At 33.5% G+C, this 11,696-nt stretch overlaps 1 protein-coding gene across 6 annotated transcripts in view; it reads right to left on the minus strand.

Moving 5' to 3' along the window:
* Nucleotides 1-82: 82 nt before the first annotated feature.
* LOC128876310 (tubulin glycylase 3A-like) overlaps nucleotides 83-11,696 on the minus strand; it is a 25,823-nt gene continuing 14,209 nt past the window's right edge. For 5 of the 6 annotated variants that reach the window (XR_008456995.1, XR_008456993.1, XR_008456996.1 and 2 more), the window contains 8 exons: nucleotides 11,338-11,428; nucleotides 10,091-10,261; nucleotides 8,446-8,699; nucleotides 7,124-7,320; nucleotides 5,956-6,225; nucleotides 5,670-5,882; nucleotides 2,714-4,720; nucleotides 83-1,490 (listed from right to left, as the gene is read on the minus strand). Coding sequence is in view for 1 of the 6 variants with exons in the window: in XM_054122563.1 (XP_053978538.1) it covers nucleotides 4,478-4,720; nucleotides 5,670-5,882; nucleotides 5,956-6,225; nucleotides 7,124-7,320; nucleotides 8,446-8,699; nucleotides 10,091-10,261; nucleotides 11,338-11,428 (1,439 nt within the window). In the remaining 5 variants the exon portion in view is untranslated. Of the gene's footprint in view, nucleotides 1,491-2,484; nucleotides 4,721-5,669; nucleotides 5,883-5,955; nucleotides 6,226-7,123; nucleotides 7,321-8,445; nucleotides 8,700-10,090; nucleotides 10,262-11,337; nucleotides 11,429-11,696 lie in introns of those variants that run through there. The other variant, XM_054122563.1, reaches the window with a different exon arrangement.

Below are 11,696 nucleotides of genomic sequence, written 5' to 3' on the forward strand. Positions count from 1 at the left end.
ACGTATGAAACTCAGTTTTCTTTGAAAATATTGTGAAACTAAAAATTGTATTTTCTATTTTAATGTGGATTGACTCGTCTTGTTTTGAAGTTCAAAAAAATTATAAATAATACAAACCTTTTACGTTTTTTTAATTTTTAATATTAGGTACGGTAAATATCTTAAACATCTGCTGTCTGTTATACCTTTGAAATAAATATTATTTGGGATATAAATTTATATTAATAACTAATTTTGTAACAGTCTATATTGTTTTCTTTTTTTACATTAAATCCTAGCATCGACTCTGTATTCTAAACAATTTATACCTCCTTTTATGCGCAACTTTATATCATTACTTTTGGCCTTATGACTTGTAATACTAGTATTACATTTAACAAATATTTACAGACGCAGTATTAATTGTTATCCTCTGAAGAGTACACACAGAGAGTAACAGGTGTATGAAAGATAAAAATAATAGTAAAAGATTTTTCTATACTTTTTATTCAAGAAATATAATATTTGGTTTATAAACTTACAAAACTGTTTAAAAAAAAATAACTATATTATTTATAACAATGAAGAAACGAAACGAATTAATTTTATGGATTATTTAGGTTACGAAATTATTCTCACACGTAATAAAAGTTAATAATTTTGGTAATGTCAATGTTTAAGTAACCTCTTTGTTTTATCATTTTTTTAAATCTCTTTGCCATTGATTTTATTCCCATCTTTAAATAATCTTCAACATTACACCTTTTTGTTACATTATTTTACCGTGCAATATCGTTTTATTGGTGATCGAATATTTCCATATTCTTTTTATCTAGTAATTCGATAAACTACATTTTTTAAATAAAAATCATAGAAAAGTCTTTTGTAATTTCTGTTGTCCTTCGTATCCCCGTTAATCCCTACGCGTGCTAAAAATGTAATTCATTGCATATCCAAATATCAAAATAGAAGTAAAAAAGATCTGTATTTCCTGAGTCGTTGGTTCGCAAAGTTTTACCTGAAAGAGCACGCATAAGCTTGTCATTATTCGTATAATTTTCCAGGAACGTTTCATTTTGGAAGGTCGTTTGATTGTCGCAGTGATTGGGAACTCGATTTTCATCGAATTCCTCGTGGTTCTCCTTGCTGGCCGAATTGTCTTTCTCCCACGGTTCGTTCCACTTTTTCGATACTCGCGGAAGTTTCACGGACACTGCTTCGTTTTCCTCTTTCATTGATCGTTTCCTCGGATAGGATCTAATCACTATGTCCGAATCGACGCGTACCATTGGATCGAATGTTATCCTTGGCGTGTTTAGATACTTGTGATACTCCGTTTCAAGCTTTGGAGTATCATCGCTGACAACGTCTTCGCTGAAATGTCTCGATTTTTCTAACCATCGCGCAGAGGGCACAGTTTCATCGAGCTCACTGTCCGAATCGGTACCAATGTCGGAAAAGCTGGACGACATTGGATTGCTGTAGGAAAGCTGCCAGGCGGCATTTTTTATCTGTAATGATAATCAATTCAAAAGAATCTAATTTAATGAGGTATTCTATTATAAACTTCCGAGAAATATTATTAACCCTTTACACTCGAGGCCTTTTTTCTGGTATCTATCAGCAACTCAAGATGATTTCTTAGCATTCTATTGTCACGAATGCTAAGCTTAGATTAACTTCGAAAATGAGATCCTTAATTTGAGATTTGAGAATCAGTTCACCTTTGCTTCAATGACAATCATTTTATTGACACTTCGAGCTCCAAAGAAATTAAACCTAAAGAAAACCTAGTGGTGACTGAGAGAGTCACCTCTCGAGTGCAAAGTGTTAAAGTGTCTTCCAATTCTTGCTGCAAAAGTTATCCCAGTTTTCTTTCAAATAAATTTCAAAACTGAGATAAAAAATTACGTTTCAGAGTAGAATACCTCTTTAAAAAGAAGAGTCTGGGTCAAAATCGTAGTTGGATAAACAAATTACGAACAACGAATGGAAAATAAATTAAAGTAAAATAAATTTTGGTGCGTTATCTAGATAAATAGAGAATGGTAACTTTGTCTGTTAATTTGTATATTTGTTCAATACAACAAAAATTTGCAACATATAGAGGGTATTCATATATTGAGGATTCTTCTATTAAGGGGTAACACCACTCTACAAGCTGTAAAAGAAGCCTAAATTTGATAATTAATTTTGAGGGTATCGCAAAAAGGAATAGGAATTCTTTTTACAGGGTTCATGTTGATCGGTTATTTCAAACTAACAGTATACCGTTTTGTAATGAAACTTACGACTCTCTAATGTAGAGTACATAAAATAATAAGCAAACACAAAATATAACATCTATGCGTGCGAAACTCCAAACAAAGGCTAATTTGTTCAATAAAAACTAGAATCAGATTTTAAATATTGTGCGACCACCAATGGGCAGTATTATACATTTTAATACTGTTCTGTTAATGTTGTACAAACAACGTTTTATTTAAAATCAAATAATAATAATAATAATAGCACCATATAATACCATCTTAATTTACAGTAATTATCACTTAACCCTTACAATATGAAATTAAAATTTACGTTATGCAAATAAAAACTTATCCAAATAGATCGATCGTTCCAAATAAGTTGGTATAAATCCCACATAAATTAATCTTCTTATTAGACATTTATTATTTGAATAAAATCTTGTCTGCTTCTCTCGCGGATAACCTATACGTATTTACTTACGTACCGCGAATATACTCTTGGGCTGTCGAAAGAACGTGCACTGAATGCTATCCTTTTTGGTGGGAATGTTGACAGTGTCCGTGTCACCGATCAGAGATTTCGCGGCGTATGCAGGCTCTCCAGAGTTCGGATAAGAGTCGACGCAAGCCATTCCACGTGATAAGTATGGACAGAAATAACGTGTAATTTTGTATTTTTTCGTAATCTAACATCAAATCCGAAGAAGAGTTTCTGGAGAATGGAGGGTCTCCATTTGCCCGATAGTCACTGGTATGATTTTGCTTTTTCCGTGCAGATTGCCATCGATGATGGTAAATTTAAACGTGCCGAAACATGATCTTAGGTAGGAATCGACTGGACTTTGTTTCGATAGTTTATATACGGTGCTCATTTCATCATTGTTACAAATAAGTGGAGATAATATACAGGGTGGTCCACGCAATGTGTGCACCTTTATAACTTCCAAAATATGCGTTGCACGAAAAAAAGTTGTATACAGTAGTTCCATGGTTTAAAAGGGTACAGTATGTAGTGCGTTAATTTTTTTACAGGTGTGAAATAATAATTTGTAACATACTTTCAATCGTCATTGATACGAGCATTAACCGAAATAGTGAATTATTTGGAAATAGTAATGTCGAATTAGTTATGGGTTTACTCTATGTCCAGTCGTGAGAATCGAATCCCACACGTGGCATTTAATTAGAATAAATTACTAGCATTAGAACATATGTTCTAATCCTTAACAGTTAGTGATTTGCTTCTAAGATAGCCAGAAAGTCACGAGGGAATATTACCACTAAATTAATCAAAATCAATTTCTCCAAAATATTTAAATCGTTAACAGAACTGCTTTCTTGAAATCGATATACTATATCCTGATGTAAGTATTAGATCTCATGAATTCCCTAAATTATCTAAAATGTATTAAAGATGTACTATAATATTGGCAAGTAATGAGCAACCAGAGACAAAACAATGGTCGATTGATGATGACATGTCTGATAAATAAAACAAATCCATTATACTACCATTACAATTTGTTATTGTCTCAAGTATCAAGGAGAAAAAATTGAATGTATTATTAACATTATTTCGACACTATTGTTAACACTTTACCATTCGCTAGCGATTGGACATAAAATTAAATTAAATAATATCTTTTTCTTTTGACAACATTAGCATTATTAAATCTGTATCTTTTGTATTAAAACAGTTTTTTGATTAATGTTTATATAGTATTTCATAATTCATATAATAATGGGAGCTTTAACCCTTTGCGCTCGAGTGCGCCTCTAGGGCGACATATGTAATATAAAAGTGATTTTTGACCATACAATTTCAATTTTAGTTATACCAAAATACAGCTAATTATTAATTGAAATAATATAGATTGAGTCGTGAATGTTTTTAGATGTATCTTTTCGAAGCAGAGTTTTTGGTTTTACAGAAATTTATTATAAAAATGGACTCGATTTGATTCTATAGAAAAATGCCTCGAGCGCAAAAGGTTAAACGTTACCTCGATAATAGGGTTGCCGATTGGTGAAGTGTTAAGATAGAAGTCTGCCAGTAGTTAGTAATAATTACCCTTTTAAATTGTTCATAAACTATCGAGGAAATGAAATACTTCACCAAGTTACCGATGGATAGCGTAGTTCTTTATTGGCCATGTACAGGTACGTTTCAAATATAGACTTCGATGAATCAACAGTAGACAGAGCCAACGAATAACGAGTGCGGATCACGAGGATTTTCTTTTCCTTTCTCATTTAGTCAACCTCAAGCCAACAGCGTACATGTCAGTAATGTCGGTTAACACTTTGTTCTTTTTTTGACGAGGATTCTTGGCCGGAACGATGTGAATTTTATTTTTCCCTGCGGCACCTTCGCTACCTTTATTCGGTGCCGTTGATAAAGACGGTAGCGGAGGTATTTCCGGTGGAATGGCGGACAGAGCTGCGCCTTTTTTGTACTTTTTAATAGCGTCTCGTACCGCAGTCTTAATCATCTGGCAAATTTCAATAAGAGTATAGTATAGTGCTAACACGTGGAATGAAAATATGTTTATTATATGAATTATTTAGAAATCTTGAGCAGGAAAACTTTAGTGCAATCGTCAGGTATTATACAAACGACCATTTTTCTCTTCAGAGGGAGAAAAATTATTTTGAGTGGAAAATAATGTGTTGCATTAACCGAAGTATACGATGTCTATTATATTTACAGAAAGGTAATTAAAATTTAATATTTTGGTAACAAATGACGGTTATGAACAAAGGTGGTAGACTAGGAAAGGAAATTAAATGGTTCAAGTCCTGAGATGCATATCTACCATCTAACAATGAGTAGACTGCGGATCTTTATGCAAAATAAAATCTTGGCGAACGTGTCTACAAAAATTGAACCTAAATAAGAATTTATTTTACTCTGCAAATATTATAATACGAACTTTACTCTCAATATTTATTATATTCTTGCATACTGTGTGCATTTTGTAGTCTCTTGCACATTCGAATTTTCTATAAATGCATAAAGATCCGCAGTCTAATGATGAGCATGAGTTACAAAATTTTGTCAATTTAATTTGGTAGACCAAGATCAATCTTTATAGGCAAATGAATTTTATGTATTATCAACACATTAGATGTTTCTCCATTCTCTTCGATTAATTCAACGTATTATTATTTTCTAAACGAAATTGTTTTTCTTCACCCCTAAGAGGTTGACAACACACTGTCTACTGGTTAAAATCTCCTTTGTATAATTGACAATGATACCAAGGTTTTGTTGCTCGAAATTACGAAATAATTCGTAACATTCTTTTAATCGCCGTTCATAAGAGCATTAACAAAAAAAAAGAAAAATAACTAATAAGTTTAAGTGAAATTACACAAGACAAATAAAAATCCGTGGTAAGATTAAGTGGAATACAAATCTATCAAGACAATTGACCGCACCCTATTTTGGTTTTGCTTCGGTTGAGACTTTTCACTTTTTGATGGCTGTTTAAACGTTTGCTTCTGAATAGTTATAATCTTCGAGATAAAATTTTGCCTCGCAGGAGAAGTTTCCGATTTGTGGCTTGTCGATCCAGTGAGAGTCCGCGACTTTCTTGGCGTTCGCGTTGCCGTTTTCTGATTACTTCCGTTCTTGTCGTTTATTCGATTATTCTGCGACGTACAAATGAAAAATCACTAATCTCGTTAACGAAACAATTCCATTAATCTTTTGGTTAATGTTTACTTGAATCAAACCAGGTGACTTCGTTTTAACAGTGTTCAATCCTCCAGCGGGAGCGCTCTTCGCGGTCGATTCCTGTTTATCGACTAAAACGACCGCTTTTAAGGGTTTGGGGGGCGCAGTTATTGGCAGTGTTTGCCTCAGCTTAGGCGATTCTACTTTATAGTAGGCGTAGAATTCCTGGTCGAGCTGGATCTCCAGTTCCTCGATCAGATCGACGATCACTGGACCGATTTGATTGTGCACCGCCGCTTTCTTTTTCGGAAAGCATGTCTGTGTGCACAAATATATCATATTTCTACATCCGTAGGAAATCCTTTGATATTTAATAGATAGAGCTCAACGGGGTAGACTCCTGTATAGCAGGTAAAAATACAATTGAAATTCTATAAACAACATGAATTATAGAAAAATAATTTTTTCGTGATCATTCCTAACAAAATGATGGCTGCGCACGAATTCTCCAGAGACGCCTTTATTTTGGAAAGGTCCACGGCCGGAAAGAACTCAAAATTTGTCAATTATGTACATTAATAACTAGAGACGTACGTAGAATGTTTTCGTTATACTGATTTTGGCCAAAATGACGTCGTTATGTAGAAAAAGTCAACAATTTCAGGAAAATTCTGCGTACATCTTCGGAGAATGTAATTTTAAACATACAATTAAATTTTCAAATCGATTGATGAAGATATGTTCAAGTTATATTTCTGGTTAGTTCAAAAAATATGGTTTCGAGAAAAACGCATTTAAAGTTTAATCAAGATTTAAGTTTAATTAAGATTTTTGAAACATATCAAATTCTGAGCAAGTTTCTTCGTTGCATTTTAATTTAAATTGAAAAAATTCGAGTGAAAATCTGTATGTTCCATAAGAGTCTGTGTTAAAATTACAAAATTTTGATATCGTATTTCGTAAAACTTGAGTGGTTATATGATTCATATTTCAAATAACAATCAAGTGAAGTTTTGTTAAAATCCCATACTAAATAAATTCATAGAACAACTATCTTACCCCAACCCAATAAAACTTCATTATTTTGGGAGTAGGTAAGATCACAATTACAATTTCGAGATACAACCAAACAATCAGGTGTCCAAAATTAATTTGGAGAGTGCCAAGTTGATGCTTCGCGACGCTATTATTATTAGTTCAGGATACAACAATTTACCATAGGGGACTTCGATACGAGGCTAACTTTCGAGTCTTGAGTCCCGAGACCAGGTTTCTTCTCTAACGTCGTAATGCGGGTGCCTTGGAGGGACAAAGCTGCACCCAAATATGGCTGGCAGTTGGGCATTTTCTGCTTGTAAGCCAACTCGAACTGTCCCGTGTTTGCGTTTTTGTTCTCTCGAAAATCTATCACCACTGTAAAATCGAAATAGATAAATAATAAAGAATTAGAAGTAAATTCTGTTTATTTTCATAATAATTCGACACAGAGGACTAGTAATGAGACATGTATTGTTTAAAGTTCGAATGTATTATAATGAAATAAAAAAATAGATAAGATAGAAATAGGTAAATAATAAAGAATTAGAAATAAATGTTGGTTATTTCTGTAATAATTTGACTCAGAGGACTAGTAATAAGACATGTATAATTTAAAGTTTGAATGAATTATATTTAGGCGCTTCTATCTTCGTGTTCCTGTTCTTTCTGGTCCTCTTCAGGATCGAGCATATAATTTCTTTAAATAATTTGTCTCTTACTCTTAAATTGAATTTTCCTATTTTCGCATGCTTTCATAGTGTTGCAATTATATGCTTAATACAATGAGTACCGTAAAACGGGGTAAACAGAAACGAAACTTCAAAACTGTATGTTTTGCTGCTTAATTTGTATCACTTGCAGTTACATGGTAATATTTGTCCCTTACACTTTATTACTTTTGATACAAATTTACTAATGCTTTTATTCATCCCCAATATCAGAACGTTTCTAGTCTTCAACTTAATTGATCATTAAATTGCGGATATTTATTCAAATACTCGTATTTCTACAGATGTACATGTAGAGCTTAAACAAAATCAAAATGTTTCTTATTTTTTAAACAATGTAATGTGTATTCTATTCTTGGTATTTTATATACTTAGGAATTTGTGCACATCATCGTACATATTCCTATATTTCCTGTTACTATAAATACAAAGTCTATTAATCATTTAATATTCTTTTAAAGCAGTGTTTTAAAGCAATTTCTATTCACCCCAATTTGCTGGGTGGTTCGAAACAGCATCTTACTTTTCAAGAATTATTATTTAATTCAACGTTGCCCAAATATTCACTGATACAGTGGAAGGCGATAGTAGAACTTACAATTTCTCGGAGAAGATAAGAATGTGGCAATTTTACCGTACCGAAAGCACAGTGGTTCAAACGTTTAAACCATACTTGTTTGATTATTCGACTTTTACGTCGAAAAAATAGCTAGTTTGAAAACTGCGACGATAAGTTGGATTAAGATTCAATAAAGTTGGACACTTGGCGGACCTTTTATGGTGTCCTCTAGAACCTGTCGACACAGACGCGTCGTAACTCTGCTGGAGTAGCTCATGTCAGGGTGGCTATTGATCTCGATCAGCCAAACGGAGAAATCGTCCATAACCATGAAGTCGGCGCCGTAAAGTTCGAAACTGTTCTTTCGACGATCCATGGCTTCCTGGCTGGCCAATAGAGAACCAACCAAGCCTTGCTTCATTCCTGGGTAGATGAGCTCGTCCCACGCCTTATCGTGTCCCTGGGACCTATCAGAGTTTCCTCAATTGCAGATTATGACCTGGTGATTTCGCGATGAAATTTATCTCTAGAATATTATGCTTCTTGTTTAAATTCGAGGAACGTTCAAATATAAATCGGATTTTTTTTAGACAGGTTTATCGAAGATAGATAAAAATACGAATAGATTGCTTTATATTTCTACGTAGGTCACTTCAACAGAGATACATTTTCTTCATCAGATGGGAAGCTTTCTGATCTCATCATAGAAAATAGAATTCACAACTGAAATTAATGAATAGCAATAATGGAACACAAATTGAAAGATAAATTTAAAGTGAAGATTTTATTGACTTGACCGAAATAAAATTAATTATCTCCTGTGTACTATTTTTTTTGCAAGAACACATGATTACACTTTGGAAATTTGAACCAGGATTTAGAGATCCACAGGAAGTTATCAAAATTCTTCCTAGAGATCGGTTTCAATAAATGCGATTAAAAACAAATTGAAAGATAAAGTTAAAGTAAAGATTTTATTGATTTGACCGAAATAAAATTAATTATCTCCTGCGTATTATTTTTCTGCAAGAACGCATGATTACACTTTGAAAATTTGAACCAGGATTCAAAGATCCACAGGAAGTCATCAAAATTCTTCCTAGAGATCGGTTTTAATAAATGCACTTAATAAAGACAAAACGATGTGCAGTTCTATCCGAAGATCCATTACGAGGATTGGACTTGAATTTTGGAGAAGAAGTTGTGTTATGTTGTGTAATGACTTATTACGTCGTATTAAGGTGTATTATGTTGTATTATGCTATTTTGTTATGTATCATCGTGTTATGTTATATTACAATTAAAATGTTGTGTTCTTAACTGTTTTACGAAAAACAGGTTCGAAAAACTTCCTAAAGTTAGTGTCATCAGGTTCAGTTAAGCATTGTCACTATGCATAAATTGATCCTCACGATTGAGTACCTACCTTGTTAGTGTAATAAGTAGACTGCGGAAGTTTATGCACGATAAATATGTAACATGCATATGCGAAATATGCATGAAAAATATCCAAAATATGCACAAAAAACATGCAAAATATGCACGAAAAATTTGATTAAAATGTAGTATAATGAGTAATATATTAGTATGTTACAGAATATTCGTTATGTACACATATATAAAATACTTTTATAGTACTCTAATCTCAAAACAAATTTCTGTCTAGGTCCCATTCTTTTAATTATTTCCTATAAAAATATGCATTCGCATAAACTTCCGCAGTCTAGTAACAAGTCTTTTATTCATTTGTTATCGAACATCTTTCCTAGCAGAGATAGAGCTCTAAACTTTTGACATAATCACAAATACATTGGAGTATACGAGGAACACATAGACATTAGTCATAATCGGATCGTACTTGAGGAACTCTTTGAAGGTCGTGGCGTCCCACATGTTGTCCGAGGGCAACGCAGGATCCCTGTCGCCGCAGTTCGTGTACTTGCATTGGATCGCGTGATTGCACAGGTGGATCGATTCGTGGAAGTCCGTCAGGCAAAATTTTTGCGAGCAGAATCGCAGATAACTCTCTCTGAAAACAAACGACGTTGTCATCGTCATATCAGCACGATTTCCCGCTCGCGAACCTCTCGCGGAAAGTATCGCCGGGTCGCGAACTTGTCGTCGCACCAAAAATAGCCGACGCGTCGGGGCAATAAGGTATACGTTTACGTGAACTGGGTTAGAAAAGATCAATTTCGTCGAGTTTATAACCGGTAAATTGACTGTGGTAGGTTCGCTCGCGATCAGCTCGAATTGTCGTGGCTCTAAATATAGGATTAAAAGGAACCAGTTACGAACCGCTACCAGGTATGAAATTGGCGATAATTGCGACGGATGCAACTCCTGTACACTAATTAAATGACCTACATTTTTGGAGACACGAAATCGTACCAGGAAACAACTTATTCGACTCGTGCGTGTTTATGCTATTGCTAAATGATGTATGAGTGGCTGGTTAAGAAGTTGAGACGTTGAGACACTGTGACAGGTCAATAAAATATGCGATTTTTGAACAGCAGTAAGAAAAAGGGTGAATATTCGATTAAAGCTAGGTAATTCATACTTACTTACTTACGTCTTCTAATTAACACTTTCACTGCGAAGGGCATATACCATATATACGCCCTCGAGAAATCGGCTCAGAGAAATGTTTATATTCGTTAAATCGATTTTTAAAAAATATCAGCTTATAGGGGATGATGGGATGAAACGTTTTTATATTTACAGTTTCTTCATATAACGTTTAGTTTAGATAATAAAAATTGAGAAGTTAGAAGTTCGTTGCAAAAATTGATTTTCACAAAAAAGGCCTTTTAAGTTTTCAATTTTTATTTATGAAAGTAAACGTCTTATGAAAAAACTGTGAATATAAAAAAGTTCTGTCTTATCATTCCCTATAAGCAGATATTTTTTTTAAATTCACACCTTTAAACCTCTTTATATTTTCTACCAAAAATCGTCCCCCAGCCAAAGGGTTAATTCTAGTAAATTAACTTCACCCATGAAAGCATTACTTCAGTACTAGAAATCCAATAAGAAATCTTCGTAAACCTATTTATATTTCGCAAAATAATTAGAAAATGTCAATGACTATTCGTGACTTACTTGTATATCCAAAGAGTCAGAGGCTGGGCACAGGTGACAACGAACCACTGCCTTATGTCGAACTTCGTACTGTGAATTAGCAATGGTCGTTCTACGAAAGAAAATATAATTTTACTTTTACTTATTTTAACAGACGATGATGATCTCTCATGGGATAAAGCACGAGTGCTTTCATAATGTTCATCTAATGTGCTTTATGAATTGATACTCTTATATTTTAATGCGTTAGTTATATAAGCAAATATAAAACGGTTTAGACTCTTATAGTTAGGTTCATTTCATATATTTCAAGCTTATCTAAACATTTCTATGTTTCATATAGTTAATTACTTTTAAGGCAAGCAAGCTTGCAAATTATA

Source organism: Hylaeus volcanicus, chromosome 5 (genome assembly GCF_026283585.1).
Source record: "Hylaeus volcanicus isolate JK05 chromosome 5, UHH_iyHylVolc1.0_haploid, whole genome shotgun sequence".
NCBI classification, from domain to species: Eukaryota; Metazoa; Arthropoda; class Insecta; order Hymenoptera; family Colletidae; genus Hylaeus; species Hylaeus volcanicus.